Source organism: Clavelina lepadiformis, chromosome 1 (assembly GCF_947623445.1).
Source record: "Clavelina lepadiformis chromosome 1, kaClaLepa1.1, whole genome shotgun sequence".
Classification (NCBI taxonomy): domain Eukaryota; kingdom Metazoa; phylum Chordata; class Ascidiacea; order Aplousobranchia; family Clavelinidae; genus Clavelina; species Clavelina lepadiformis.
This window is the reverse complement of record NC_135240.1, coordinates 5,007,221-5,022,272: the sequence shown is the minus strand read 5'-3', so window position 1 is coordinate 5,022,272 and position 15,052 is coordinate 5,007,221. Positions and strand designations below refer to the sequence as shown.

Sequence of the window (15,052 nt, the reverse complement as noted above, 5' to 3'; positions counted from 1 at the left end):
CATCTCACCATCAGTGGCGTATTTAGTATTGCGTTTAAGCCAAATGGCGAACGAACCTTTCTAAAGGCTGAGTCTAACCTTCCAGCATTTGCCCACCTCGCCAAAAAGCACTAAACGCAAATATGGGTTTTATGCCTCAAAAACGACTTTAGAAATCTTCCAAGTTTATTGTAAATCTCACGTTTATTCGCAGAAAAACTAGCTATTTTAATATCATCGTCATTCTAACAAAATACTAGCAAGATCATAGAACCCAAACTAACAAGAATTACGAGCAGTGAGGTTCATTTAACGATGCGATATACACTTCACCACACACACAATGCATGATAAAACAAAGCCTAGAGTATTCAGATTTAAATCAACTGTTTATGTTTGTATGACGTAATAGCAGATAACAAGAGAAGCAAAGAGATCTGAGTTGATCTTAACAACAATCGAGAGCTTTTGTTTGTCCTGCCACAGTTTGTTTTGTGCACACACACGCTATGATGCAGCTGACGCAGTCGATTGTCACGAAGTTGTCGCGCGAAGTTGTGACATTTAACTGAATCAAGCAGCCATAAAAATGTTCGCTGATTTAAGGTTCATCGTTGCATTGTTGGCGACAAACTTGTTTAGTTCAGCTGCTGGTTTTGCTGGGATTGTTCTTACTACAACAGGTAGGTAAGGTGGAAATATGAAACAGAAACCTATTTCCTAAGCGTTTATTCTTGGCATACTAACTGCAGGTGATAGAACAGTTAAACAACTTAAGTTATTATAGCTGGAGCAAGACTTTGATTTATTTTTATACATTTTTATAGCCTGATTTTTTTTTCAGCTCTTCCTTCGCCCTCAGAGTTTAAAGCTTCTTCACCAACCGTAAATACGATCAACTTGTCATGGAATCCACCCAAAGGAAATTTCACGGGATATTACTTCTATTACACCTATGGGAGCAATTCCATGCCAGAAAAACCCTCAATGACTTTCTACGACCCGTCGGCCAGCTCTTTTCTCATGACTGGTCTGAAAGAAAACTGTGAATATATTTTCCAAATCTCCGCGTTTGCCGGATTCCCACCAAAATCTGTCGCTTCCGAGAGATCGAATTTCGCTTTTGAAACGACCGGTAAGTTTCACTGACAAGCACAGACAAAACCAGTTCAAGTGTCAACAAACAAAGGTCGAGCCGCGTTTAGAAACTCGACGATTAGAATAAACATTTGCTGCTGCACTGATGGCAAAATAGCAACGTTGTGTTAAATTTAACGTATCGAGGAATAACTTTGCAGCTCCTGGCCGGTCCTACCCTCTCAACATCATCCAAGCAACCTCGACATCAATTTCATTAGAGTGGCAACCTGTAGATGGAAGCGTGCTATCGGTTACTTACAACCTCTCCTGGACATCAGCATCAACTCAAAGAAGTGGATCTAAATCCGGTATCACTACAACCTCCACCACAGCATACGGTTTAACTCCTGGAACTGAGTATAGCTTTACGATCGCGGCAGCAAACGCCGTAGGTTCTGGAATGTTCTCTGAACAAACAAAATCGATCACGTGTGAGTAAAGACAGAAAGCTTTTACTGATGTTTGATTACTTGAGTTGTTAAACAACAATGTTGCATTCTTATATTGCAGTTCCCAGGCCTCCATTCAACTTGACAGTCACCTCAACTACAGAAAATGCGGTTACTTTGTCTTGGCTTCTTCCAGAAAGCAACTATACCGGATATAACGTCTATTCAACTTTACGCGGTCATCCCATGCCATTGACGGCACGTTTCAAGTCGACCAATACCTCGGCCAAAATCATCCAAGTAACCGGTCTCAAACCAAACTCTGATTACATTTTTCAAATAAGCTCCTTTGCTGGATTACAACCGTCTTTTACAGCTGAATCTGAAAGATCTAATTTTGCGCAAGCCACAACAGGTACCAGAATTATTAGGTGTGCTTGAAATTGATAATTAATATATGTTTATTTCTCCAATTTTCTTTTCCCTTTGCAACGTTTAGTTCCTGAAAAACTGAGCCCACCGCGAGTTATCAACACAACTAAGACGTCGGCTTTCTTGGAGTGGATTGAGGCAGACGGCGAAGTGGTTGCAGTGACGTACTCGCTCTCATGGACATCTAATAATATTAGTAACTCTTCCACGAGAATTACATCACTTTTATACAACGTTGAACATCTCACTGCAGGAACTGAGTATAAATTCACGGTCAGAGCCGAAAATTCTGCAGGTTTAGGAGAAATATCAGAAACAACGATGGCAGTTACAGGTAAAAAATGGTTAAATCTAAATAGGTTGATAATAGTGAGGTAGGGAAGAATAACAAAATACTTTTTTCAGTTCCCGACATTCCATGCAACTTTACAACCCACACAACCACTGAGACAAGCGTCAAACTGTCGTGGTCTTTACCTGATGGACCAGCAAGTGGCTACAACATTTACTACGCCCTCAGCAACCAATCTCTACCAACTAATAAATTGATCAGGATCAACAAAGAGTCTGCTGTCTCGTTCTTGTTGACCGGCCTCGCATCAAATTCAAAATATTTGTTCCAGTTGACTTCGTTTCGTGAAGTTGATTCCGTGTTTGTGGAATCGGAAAGATCCGGTTTTCTTTCTGCCATCACGAGTTAGTATTGAATTTTTCACTTACAACCCGCACAAACTTAAACACTTTAGCGTAAGGTTCTTTTTCACAGTCCCATCAACATTAAAGGAGCCAACAATAACAACCTTGACCACTACATCGATTTCCCTAAAATGGAAGAAAGCGGAAGGGACAGCGATCATTGTGACGTATGAACTAGCATGGAATTCCTCAACGGAGGAAGGGGCCGACAGAAAAAGCGACATTACTTCAACATCGAGCAACGTTACTAACCTTACTCCGGGAACAAGATACTCATTTACGGTGAAAACAAAAAACAGAGCCGGGGTGGGATCTCCTTCCTCTTCAACAGTTTCTTACACATGTAGGTCGAGATATGCATTTAAATTTCTACAAAGTATTTGCTAGATTTCAAGCTAAATTCGATAACATTACCTTTCCGATCGTGCTGGTGTAGACCCCGCACAGCCTTCCAAGCCGCTTCTTTCTCGAGCACTTCACGGAACGATCACCACTTTGTTGGTGAACTGGACCAAGCCCGAAGGAAATGTGGAGAGGTATCGAGTCAAAGTTTATCTCGGTCATATTGTGGCATTTGACGGCGAGACAAATGACGTTTTTATAGTTGCCACTGGCCTGGAGCCAGGTGCAGCTTACGTCGCAACAGTCGCTGCCATCAGTGGAGATGTTCAAAGCTTGGAATCAGAAAAGTCTTCAGCAAATAGAACAAGTAAATACTTGATCTATCTGTTTCAAAATAGAAATAAAAACATGAAACATCTTTATGACATACATGTTTCTATTCCAGGCCCTCCTACACCCACAAACGTTGTATTGAAACTACCACTGACCGGGGACGCCACCACTCATCTCAACGTTACCTGGAAGATGCCAAATATCCCATTTCTCATCAAATCTTACAACGTTACCTTGACATCTTCTCAAGGGTTCCAAGTCACCAAGAAATATTTCGCTAGTTCCAAGTCCCCCACAACATGTTTGGTTGGAAATCTAAAGCCGGGGGAAGTTTACGAAGCAACAATTCAAGCTTTAACTCCCTCAAGCAAAGCTCCTGTAGCGTCAAGCGATCCATCTCTGCCGTCAAACTCTCAAAGCACTGGTTATAGCTCATCACGTTTGCACTATTCATGGCAACTCAGTGTAGTTAAAAAATTAAAAACTTCCAAAGATTTTACAAGTTCGGAGAACACCAGCTGGGAATTGTTGCAAGACTTTGAGTTTAAGTAAATGTCTACTTTTTCCCTTCCCCCTTCCCTTCCCAATTTTAAATAATATTTAATAATAATAATAATAATGAAGCAATTATCAACTCCCATTGTAAATTTGTTTGGTGGTATATTTGCTAAATATTTAAAAAAATTAAAAATTAAAAATTTTGGTTCGTTTAAAAATTTGTTCAGATTTGCAGAAATCAGACCAGCAATGACCGAGAGAAATTTTACTGAAACATTCATCAGATGTCAGGAATCTCATAGAAAATTCTGAAAACAAAGTCCAGAAAAAAATTGACTGAAGCGATTTATCACTGAACTGAGCTCTACAAAATGCTACTAGTTTGTACAGAAATGAAGATCAATGCATAGGCAGAACAAAATCAGATAAATTTACAAATAACCTAAAAAATGTCAAAAAGCCAAAACAAAAAGTCACCAACAATACTAGAAATGCCGAAGCGCAGAAATGCAGCAACAATAGAGATTCAACACAGAAGCGAGCACAGAAAGCTTAAAGACTTCGACCACAAAACAAGTCAAAACATTCAAAGACACATAAACCTGCAAAAGACGGCAACAACGACCATGATATAACAAACACAACAGCAAGCTCCAAAGCTCCAAAGCCAGATGCCTGAATAACATTTTAACTATAACATAGCATCGTTCACAGTCCTGATAAAATCCTTACTCAGGGTTAACAAATCAGGTGAACTTGTCAGCATAGACAACGTTAGATCAGTCTCTATTCTACACAGTTTTTTCTCAAGTCCAATAGATTTCAACCAATGAGCAAACTTATCCCTTACAAAGACACCTATAAATTGATACAAAAAACTGTTTAATACTGCATAGTAATGTAGCTAGTTTATATAAAAATGCAAATTTTACTTTAAATTAACCATAATTTTAAGTGGATATGTCAGAAAAGCGTTAGCATCTTGAAGCATTAGCGTTAGGGATGTGCCACGAGGAAGATTATTCTGGTTCGTGCGAACCCGAATATCCTGAAGGTCGATACGAACGAATCCCGAATCTATTCGTATTAGAAACAAACAATAAAATTTCATCCAAAAGTTGTCAAGTCTTGCTTGTAACATGACGTAATCGATAAACAAGTCGCTTTCTTTCAAAAAAAAAAACAGTGTCTAAAAAACGATTGAAAAAGCAAAATCGTTAGAAAAATGACCTTCATTGTAAGTATTGCTGATTCAGTTTTAGCTTCGTCTGGAAACTAGGTCATCATTTTTTAACAAAGTCATCAAATTTATAAGTAATATTGTATTCGGGTTCGGCATTGTTGGTATTCGTGTTCTCCCGAATCTTCTACAAAGACGATATTCGGCGAACCTATTCGGGTTTGGGTTGGTATCGGCCCATCCCTAGTATATACAATAGTATACACGTGAGTAGCCACCACCACTGACGTGAAACCAAGGTTCAAGAAATCGCGTGCGACTTCCACCGCTGATATGAGAAGCGCGCACTCGCTTCAAGGCGAATTCCTTGAAACAAAATCCGAGCAAAATCTTGCAAACGTCAACATCGTTCTCGAAAACCTGCGGAATGTTCATTCATTGCTACAACCATATTCCTAAATCCTTCGCAATGAAGCGATGAAAATGTTTAAAAATAGTTTAATGGTTGGTTGTGGTTGGTTAAAAAGCCTAACTACAAGCATAACTGCGTTCAAGCATTCACCATGCGATGGACTGATGACATATTTTAATGACGATTTTTAAAATATACATTCTACAACACACGTACTGTGCATGTATTATGTGCGTGGTAGTTAAACGTGGATGAAATTTTAATGAAGATGATACAAATGCACGATAAAGAAATATAAAGTCAGTCTGCATCAAGACCTTTCTTCAGGCAATAATGAGCGCCTTGTGTTTGTTTAAAGTGAAGATGTGCAGCTTTCATTGTAAGTTGTTAAAATATATTTTTATCTTATTGGCGGTGTCGCATTTGGGCAGGTATCAGGGATGCTGTGAGATACTTTGCCATTTGTGACAGATTTTCCCAAAGACAGATCAATGACGTAATCTTTGGGACAGTGACATTGCCAAGCGATGTCGCCAATCTCGTCTTGTGAAAGAATCCGAGGCCAGATGAAGAAATTGGACAAATTTCCGCTGAAATAAAATATGTAGAGATTGGTTAACTTTCCCTAACATTTGTAGGTGAGCCTTTACATAAAAAATGCTTTTAATCATTTAAGATATATAACAAATCTTTTAAAGAGTTTGCAATTTTTGAGATTAAGTTGCTTTGTTCTGTTGTTAATGATTGCTTGTCAATATCGCAACGTTCATTCAATCGGACACATCAAGAGAACTTATTCTACCTTCCGACCAACCGTACTTACTTGAACGCCTGATCCGCATCTAAACCACCTCCGAGAGAATCCTGGTCCTGGCCGAGAAAAAGTCTTCCTCCTGAGCGAGTTGGATTGTGAGCCAATGTGATATTTTCTCTCATGATTCCATCCACTGCCAGTCCTACTGTGTTAGTGTCAGTGGATGCCAAGACACAGATATGACTCTACACCCACACGAACACAAAACCATGTATAAGTTTACAAATCCTGTAAATCGATAAGGTCATAAGGGTTCACCCGTCAAGGTCGCAATTATCACTCCGTTAATTTCCTAAATCACAAACTTGTAGTGAAAACTGATGATATGGTTATTTTAGGATTACTTTTATTTATGGAAATTTGTTCGGTAGGAGCACACTACATCTAATGTTCTGCACAACAAGTAACTCACCTTTAATGGCGATGGTGGTGGCGACCAATAGAAATCTTCCGAATCATCGGAAAGAATTAAGCGTAAGACTCTATTGTGAACCAGAAGAAACACTTCATTGTCCTCCCCAGATACGGCGTAACTGACGATAGCAGTAACCGAAGCGTCAATGTCTGTTTGAGGAATCTCGAACCACATGCACATGGTGAACTCGCGCATGCGCGGAACGTGAAATTGATAATCGACGTAATCTTGAACACTCGGACTTGGAGGAAACTCAAAGGACGATGCTGGACAAAGATCTGGGTAAAAATGAGAATTTGGTAGAAGTATTAATTGTTACAATACTACATAAGTTTCTTTAAATATTTCTTGTATTACTTGTCATATTGAGCATAACACAATCCTTGGAGTACTCAAATTAAGGCATTTTTCAAATAATTATCATTTTAGGGCCAGAAATGCAGAAGACATGGCTGGTCAATGATAAAGGTAAAAAGTTATGATCAATATATAGCACAACAAAAAAGTTTGGAATTAAATATTTTAAGCACTTAAGCTTATTTGTATTCTTCAAATAAACACAATTATATAAAATCAAAACTCCCACCTTCTTCCTGTAACTTAGCATCAATTATTTTCAGCCTGGTCTGCAAAGTCACCGCAAGACCTGAAACACAAAACCGAGCACATTGCTCCATTACAAATCAAAGGTTGATGTTGTCGGCTTTAATAACTGTTTCTTTTTAAGAGTAAATAAAGTAAGCTAAAGTTGCTCAAAAACTTTTATAATTAATATTGTTTATCGGCGTAAAAGCAAATCAGCTGACTTTCTAGAAAGTTATATTACCTTTCAGGTCAAATACTTCCTGCTGAAGATTTGCAATTTGTGCATCCTCATCACACGTGCATTCACCATCTGCGCCGTTTATGCCTGGAGCACCATCAACACCATCTATCCCTGGAGGACCAATTTCACCTTGCGGTCCAGAAACTCCCTGAGGACCTGGAGGACCTTGGATCCCTGGAAGTCCATCGTCACCTGGTAGTCCAGGAGCTGCTGGAAGACCTGGTTGGCCCTGAATTCCAGGTGGGCCAGGAGGACCGATTTTTGATTGGTTGCTAACTCCTCCAGCGCGGATACAGAAGCAGACTTCATCGGTGTGAGCAGAAACCAAACTCACGAGGATAAAAACAATTAAGACCTTAAGCATTTTGAAGCAGAAGAGCTATTTCTAAAAATGCATTGAAAATATTTTACTTTAAAAATTATTTTCTGAAACAATGTTAATTTGAAGCGAATAACTTCGATTTTAGATTATCGTGGAAAGCGTCCGGTTCTTAGACAAGCGGCTTCGATAAGCTTTCGCGTTTTTTTGAAGCAGAAGACCAACCACAGTATATTCCCACAGTCTTTTGCTAACATGAGAGTGTCGTGCGACAACTTTGTACAATGGCAAGTGTTGCGCTGAAGAAATATTCCGCGCTGAAAATACCTGTCCTGCCTTTTGTGTAACTTTTTTAAAGTGAAGATCTGTCTACAACCATGCAAGGTACACAAGTTCCTATTGTAATGCAGAGTTTTTTAGGGGGAAACGAAAAATAAAACTGTTGACATCGCATGAAAAAAAGAACGAGGTTGTCAAATCACCGCAAAGTTAAATGACGTAATGCGTTTGCTAATGTTAAGCTATTCAGCATATGCGACTCATATGCAGTTGTTGGATGGATTGCGCTTTTTGCGTAAAATGAGATTTAACAAAACCGGAATCACCGCAATTGTGGTAAATACTTAGAGGGAAAATGTAAACCGGACAAAGTTTAAACTCTGCGCTGGCTTCATGATGCCAAGACGTAACAAACGCCTTGAAAAAAGCAAGTTACCGTTAAAGCGTTATTATTATTAAAGCAAGTTATTAGTTATCAAGCTTCAAATGAATGGACGAGAATTTATTCGTGTTTAGACAAGTCAATAGAAATCTAAAGTGATGTAATTAATAAATGACCTGATTAACCTTGTACTTTTTTGTCATATAAACCCCATTTAACGAGAACAACAGTTTACTTTTTTCTTACGCTGTAATGTAACTTAATAGCTATTTGGGCGTAAAACATTCTTAAACTGAAGGCATGAATCATTATCATTGTATACTTCGAATACTTGATCGATCCTGTCTTAACCGGTTTAGAAATAGTTGCTTGCCATCTGAAGCTACCTGAGGATCTGCGCTTTTCTACCAATCTTGATTGAATTTAAAGACGTCCCACCTTTTTCGAAAACTTATGACAAGATCGTCAAATTGTGGGACAACTGAAGAAAGGAAATGTTTAATGGCTGCAAATTTCTAAAAGAATAACGGTGCCCATTATAATTATGTGATTATGAGAAATCTTTTGATAACATAACGCGATTTAATAGAGTCTTTTTGAGTTTTCAATGCAAGTTGTTTGATGACCGAATAGTGACTGTCTTATTCTCATAACATGGGATGTAAAACCCGCCGGAGTTCTATCTTATTTCCAGATTTCATAAAACTTAACCCTTTTAACACAAACCACTTCGAAAAAAGTTCCTGGTACATCTTATAGAACAAGTGATTATTAAGTTTGCCATTTCGTGACAACGCATATGTCCGGTCGCATAATCGGGGAAAAAGTGAGTTTTTTATTATCAAGTCTTTTAATTTTTCCTGCTTTTCTTCGAAAGGTAACAAAGTAAATTTAATGCTGGTCGCCTCTCTGTTGTCGATTGGTTTCATTCAATGAAATAGCTTATCGCAGTAAATGTTGTTTATAGTGATACAATAAATATAAACAAACTTACAGATTTTTTAAGATTTGCCGAACAATCAAATGTTAGGCAGCGTTTTTTCTATTCATTGCGAAATGAACGAGTATGAGGTACTTTCCCGACAAGTCAATGCTTCCAACAGTTTTACAATTTCGTCGAATCATTTTTGTATCAACACAAAGTCTTAAATTGAAGAGTAATTGAACCTAAACCCGTGTTCAGTGTAAAAGCAGAACTGCGAGGAATGTTAATTTCATACTTTTCGGTGAAATTCACCTACCGTTTTGATGCATGAATTAAAATAACTCCTTTTGCTAAATAAAGGTATTGCGCAAACAGAAAAAAGAAAGAGTAATTTTTCCTCCAATGCTTTGTCACAGGAAAATCTCAGACAGAATTAAAGATAAATTATTTCGTTTTGACTGAAATGAGCTCTGCGACCTGTCAATTATTTTAAGCTGCTGAATGTGGACCTACTCACGTGACAAGTTTGTTGCTTGCGACTCTTTGTTCGAGTTACGCGTAAAATGGCCGTGACTTAGTCTTGGATCTACGGAAATCTGTCGTCATGCATGGAACATATCCCTTTAAAGTTTATGTCATTTACGAATGGTTTGAAATAACTTCTGTCACTTTAAACTGCTGCAACGAAATTAAAGAAAACCAAATTAATGAAGTTTTTCTTTTGTACAAAACTGACTTTTTTCAAAATGTCGAAGAACAAATTTTAACTACATTATATATTTTAAAACTACTACTGCTACTACTAAAATACTTTAAAATAACGAAAAATGAATTTTAAGCACATTTCTGTAAAACCAAGGTTGAGAAGGTCGCTACTTTTTATGACGTCGATGCGCATAACAAAAGTATTGGAAGAAGTATTCCTTTGTCAACTATATACCTGTTTTCGCCAGAATATTGCTTACCTATAATTGGAATAAAAATGTATGGGTACACATGGAATGCGGCAGAATAAATTATATATTTTGCTCGTAGTTTTCACTCAAACCGCCATCGACAGACGCCAGATATTCTTCATTGCCATTGCCACTTCTTTTAAAATTATGTGTTGACGCCGACTGACCCTTTTTTTAACTGGAAATCCCCGAAAAATTAGTGTTCATTGTTGGCCACAAATACACCATCATTCTGGCAAATACCTGGCAATATCATAGAACTCAAAATATGGAAAGTGTCTCCCGCGTAACCGTGTTATTAAGTATGAGTCGTACGGTTCACTGCACATAAATCAAAGGTAAGCCGTCCAATTATTTACGCCATTGTGCGACGGGGTATTCAGTAAAACTCAAAGTACTGTATCCAAATTCTAATCATTTAGAAGAAAATCATTGACTTTATCTTGAACCACTCAAAACGCGACGCCATACACTTACAATTCTCCTGACAATGATCTGATTTACTGCAAACGATTCTGCTGGAAAATCCAACCCAATGTCTCTGTACTTTTTTATTTATTCATATTAACAAAATAATTCTTTTTATGATAAGTTTATCATCCAACCCTTAAAGCGTTCGCTTTGAGATCGTGCATCATTTCCGGAGAACAATTACGACTGTTGGTAGAGGAAAAAGTTTTTTTGCGTTGCCTGCAAACATATCTACTGTATACTTTCTTCTTTAACTTATATTGCCAAGTCGCCAAGTACAGTTATATTCATAATTATATACAACAGATAAATTCTTCACGCAATGACCCGATGATATATTTTATTGAAGGTTATATGCAATGGGTGATGAGTAAATAAAGCGTCAACTTAAATTTAAGATTTCTGTTCTTGCTACAACATGTACCACGTGCGCGATAGTAAAGTGCACAAGCATTTTGTAATGAATACGATGCAAAACACAATAAAGTAATCAAAGGTTGGGCTAATCCAAGCATATTTATTAATTCTACACAATAACATGGCCTATATATGCGTGTACATGTATATAGCGCAGATATATAGTTCTGCTTTCGAGCTTTTCTCAGCGGCTTTCTCATGGCCGTTTATTTTACCAGCTATGGTGCAGTTGGGCAGATATCAGGCATGCTGTGAGACACTTCGCCATTTGTGACAGATTTTCCCAAAGACAGATCAATGACGTAATCTCTGGGACAGTGACATTGCCACGCGATGTCGCCAATCTCGTCTTGTGAAAGAATCCGAGGCCAGATAAAGAAATTGGTCAAATTTCCGCTGAAATATAAAAGGAAAAAAGCGTTTAAAGATTTTAAATAACCTCCATTAAAGCGACACGTTAAAAATTTAAAGCACTAAACGGTAACAAATCAATCCGACTTAATAGCTTATAGCCTTAGTGATTGATGGTTGCTTGTCGGTTTCCAAACACAAAAGTTCCAAACACACAAACACAAAAGTTCTCATTTGGACAAACAAAAAGAAATTATTTTACTTTCAAAATAAGTGCACTTACTTGAACGCCTGATTCGCATCTAAACCACCTCCGAGAGAATCCTGGTCCTGGCCGAGGAAAAGTCTTCCTCCAGAGCGAGTTGGATTGTGAGCCAATGTGATATTCTCTCTCATGATTCCATCCACTGCCAGCCCTACTACGTTAGTATCACTCGACGCCCAGACACAGATATGACTCTACCGAACAAAGATGTTGTGTTGTACAAATTGTTTTAGTTGACAGCGATATACAGAGGTTAGTAGAGCACGCAACTGAGTGTCTAAATCAAACATTTACGGTGAAAGCCGATAGTGTTGATATTTGCTTTACTTTTCATCTGTGAAAGTCTGCTCCCCATTGCTGCTCCCCATTGCTGCTCCCTCTACTCCATTTAATGTTTTACAGAATAAGCGTCATGTGACTTAACTCACCTTTGCTGGGGATGGCGGTGGGGACCAATAAAAGTCGTCCGAATCATCGGATAGAATTAAGCGTAAGACTCCATTGCGGACCAGAAGAAACACTTCATTGTCCTCCCCAGATACGGCGTAACTGACGATAGCAGTAACTGAAACGTCAAGATCTGCTTGAGGAATCTCGAGCCACATGCACATGGTGAACTCGCGCATGCCCGGAACGTGAAATTGATAATCGACGTAATCTTGAACACTCGGACTTGGAGGAAATTCAAAGGAAGATGCTGGACAGTGATCTGTATGGAAATATGAAGTTGGTAGAAGTATTAGTTGTTACATTACTACAATAAATTCTTTAAATATTTCTCCCCAGTCTAATTGCATTCTTTAAATAAGTTTCATTTTGTTGCCACAAAACTCACCTTCTTCATGTAACCTTGCATCAACTTCATCAAGCCTGCCTTGCAAATCCGACACAATTGCTGAAACATAATACCAAGGATTTATTTTCTCATTAAAATACTAATTGCTCAAAACACAACTCATAGAAACCATTATAAATTACTGTATATCGGTGTAAAAGCAAAATTTGCTGGAAACCTAATTACCTTCCTGGTCAAATATTTGTTGCTGAAGATTTGCAATTTGTGCATCCGCATCGCACGTGCATTCGCCATCTGCACCGCTTATGCCTGGAGCACCATCAACACCATCTATCCCTGGAGGACCAACTTCACCTTGCGGTCCAGAAACTCCCTGAGGACCAGGAGGACCTTGGATCCCTGGAAGTCCATCGTCACCTGGTAGTCCGGGAGCTGCTGGAGGACCTGGAGGGCCTTGGATCCCTGGTGTGCCAGGAGGACCGATTTCTGATTGGTTGCTAACTCCTCCAGCGCGGAGACAGAAGCAGACTTCATCGGTGTGAGCAGAAACCGAACTCACGACGATAAAAACAATTAAGACCTTAAGCATTTTGAAGCAGAAGAGCTATTTTGTGACAAAATAAAGAAAAAACTTTTAATTTGAAGCTTATTGTCTTAATCTTATCTAAATCTTAAATTGAAAAACTTAATTTGAAATCAAAAATGTGTTTGCGTGGGTGTTTTTCGTCGACACCTGGTTGGGGGAAAGAGGCTTATTCAAGTGATTCCATGTAGTCCATAAGACAACCATTTTCAGAATATGTGCAGATTGAGTTAGGGTGACTCATTATAGTTAATAACGGTAACTGCGAAGTCTTGAAAAAATTTATACTTTTCCTCCATATATAGATTTGGTCAACACCACCTTAACTATACTACTGACGTTTTGCAAAATAAACACGTCGGTAAACGACGAATATCTCAAGTTTTTGGACGTGCTCCATCACTCTTTAACACAAGTCACATGTGGTTTATAACTAAAGATTACCTCAAATCGACTATCGAAGGTCAGTGGCCGAACCACTGGAACCCTGGGGCAAATTTAAATTGTTTTGCCCCATTTTCACCACGTAATGTCTATTCTCGCTGAAACAGTGTTTTTACCTGACTTTTGGCTGACATGCGTAGAAGCAAAAATGCCGCCTCATTTCCAACGCTGTGGTTTGAATTACAATTCATAACGGGCCAAGCGTTTTTAAAACTACGTCATAAGTTGGGCTACGCCGCCCAAAATGCGCAAAGCGAACAAATTGTTGGTCTTTACCACGGAAAAACGCTTAAATACCTCAAAATGAGAAAAATTATTCCCATGATTACATGTGAAAAAGCTGCGGCAATTCATAAAGCAGGTTATGCTCTCGCTTATCACAGGTTTTCGAAGGTAACTGATTTATATATTTCATATTGAACATTTTATAGCATTCAAATAGTATGACAGTTCAAAATAGTGAATAATCTCCGGTAACTTAATCGTAGTAGTGGTTATACGTGGCTCAGTAAAACATCATATTTATTTATTTTTCTTTATTTTTGATAAGTGTTGACTTAATAGTCTGTCTTTTCCACGTTCCAAAATTTTATAGTTTTCGCGTTTTTTAATTCGTGTGCCCTCAGAATAGCTTTCTCATCAAAAAAAAACGGACACAGCAGAATGCTACAAGGTGACGTCCTTATAAAAAGTTCAAAGAAGGCGATTGGACATTGCAGAGTCTGATTAGGTGAGCTCTTCACACACCGCGACATACTGAGCCTGGCACGAGCGCGCTCGATTGCTGTGTTCTGCCAAAACTGTTCGCCCTGTTGTGACTTTGCATTTTAACATTTTAGATCGAAACACCGAAATTAACGTTTTTAGTTTTACAGTATTTATACATTTTCCTCGAAATATCTAAATCATACATATCTAAACATATCTAAATCAAAAGTAAAATGTTTGACTCGTTCATGAACTATCTCTGCTGTTTTTACGTATATTCTATCATTTATGTCGGATCGTCAACAGTAAGAGAAGCCCCTGATTTAGGCGATTTTAGTCATTTTAAACAATAATTTGCCAGATTTTATAGCTTATTATGACGCTACCTCTTTTCAACTCAGGTCATGAGTGGTCGTGATCACCGCATACAGTAGCCTCCACTTGTAAGCCTTGATCGGTCATATCTGTAATAACCAGCTTGGTAACAATTGTTAGACCGCTAAAGCTATGGCTGACAGTCTGCCTTTTTGTGCCGAACTTCGCCGCATTTAAAGGCTTCCCGCCTTCTTCAGCAAGCGTCGAAATGCGGATCGAGCGAAAAAAGTTTTATGGTTGCAGATTTTTGGAAACAAATTTACTCGTTCTATTTTTGAAACGACGATAATAAGTAAAGTATCAAACAACAACTAATATGGGCTTA

At 38.4% G+C, this 15,052-nt stretch overlaps 3 protein-coding genes across 3 annotated transcripts; 1 reads left to right on the top strand and 2 right to left on the bottom strand.

Moving 5' to 3' along the window:
- Positions 1 to 468: 468 nt before the first annotated feature.
- On the top strand, positions 469 to 3,991 carry LOC143450050 (tenascin-N-like). Its single transcript, XM_076950456.1, has 9 exons — positions 469 to 662; positions 824 to 1,114; positions 1,278 to 1,550; positions 1,630 to 1,923; positions 2,008 to 2,274; positions 2,346 to 2,636; positions 2,707 to 2,979; positions 3,073 to 3,345; positions 3,424 to 3,991. The coding sequence occupies exons 1-9, from the start codon at positions 569 to 571 to the stop codon at positions 3,861 to 3,863; spliced, it is 2,496 nt and encodes an 831-aa protein (XP_076806571.1). The 5' UTR covers positions 469 to 568; the 3' UTR covers positions 3,864 to 3,991.
- Positions 3,992 to 5,588: 1,597 nt separating this feature from the next.
- LOC143448841 (C-reactive protein 1.4-like) lies at positions 5,589 to 7,820 on the bottom strand. The gene is made up of 5 exons (XM_076948756.1): positions 7,457 to 7,820; positions 7,217 to 7,276; positions 6,628 to 6,908; positions 6,225 to 6,400; positions 5,589 to 5,991 (listed from the first exon to the last, which is right to left on the bottom strand). The coding sequence occupies exons 1-5, from the start codon at positions 7,818 to 7,820 to the stop codon at positions 5,802 to 5,804; spliced, it is 1,071 nt and encodes a 356-aa protein (XP_076804871.1). The 3' UTR covers positions 5,589 to 5,801.
- A 3,294-nt stretch (positions 7,821 to 11,114) lies between these two features.
- On the bottom strand, positions 11,115 to 13,241 carry LOC143450104 (neuronal pentraxin-1-like). The gene is made up of 5 exons (XM_076950518.1): positions 12,843 to 13,241; positions 12,657 to 12,716; positions 12,250 to 12,530; positions 11,840 to 12,015; positions 11,115 to 11,601 (listed from the first exon to the last, which is right to left on the bottom strand). The coding sequence occupies exons 1-5, from the start codon at positions 13,204 to 13,206 to the stop codon at positions 11,424 to 11,426; spliced, it is 1,059 nt and encodes a 352-aa protein (XP_076806633.1). The 5' UTR covers positions 13,207 to 13,241; the 3' UTR covers positions 11,115 to 11,423.
- Positions 13,242 to 15,052: the final 1,811 nt, after the last annotated feature.

Excerpts from the sequence above, each read along its gene's own strand:
- LOC143450050 (XM_076950456.1), top strand. The coding sequence starts at position 569 with ATGTTCGCTGATTTAAGGTTCATCGTTGCATTGTTGGCGACAAACTTG. Across the intron at positions 2,980-3,072 it reads TTCAACAGTTTCTTACACAT|ACCCCGCACAGCCTTCCAAG; the intron begins GTAGGTCGAGAT and ends GTGCTGGTGTAG. Across the intron at positions 3,346-3,423 it reads GTCTTCAGCAAATAGAACAA|GCCCTCCTACACCCACAAAC; the intron begins GTAAATACTTGA and ends TTTCTATTCCAG.
- LOC143448841 (XM_076948756.1), bottom strand. The coding sequence starts at position 7,820 with ATGCTTAAGGTCTTAATTGTTTTTATCCTCGTGAGTTTGGTTTCTGCT. Across the intron at positions 7,277-7,456 it reads GGAAGTATTTGACCTGAAAG|GTCTTGCGGTGACTTTGCAG; the intron begins GTAATATAACTT and ends TTTGTGTTTCAG. Across the intron at positions 6,909-7,216 it reads TGCTAAGTTACAGGAAGAAG|ATCTTTGTCCAGCATCGTCC; the intron begins GTGGGAGTTTTG and ends ATTTTTACCCAG.
- LOC143450104 (XM_076950518.1), bottom strand. The coding sequence starts at position 13,206 with ATGCTTAAGGTCTTAATTGTTTTTATCGTCGTGAGTTCGGTTTCTGCT. Across the intron at positions 12,531-12,656 it reads TGCAAGGTTACATGAAGAAG|ATCACTGTCCAGCATCTTCC; the intron begins GTGAGTTTTGTG and ends ATTTCCATACAG. Across the intron at positions 12,016-12,249 it reads CACCGCCATCCCCAGCAAAG|AGTCATATCTGTGTCTGGGC; the intron begins GTGAGTTAAGTC and ends TTTGTTCGGTAG.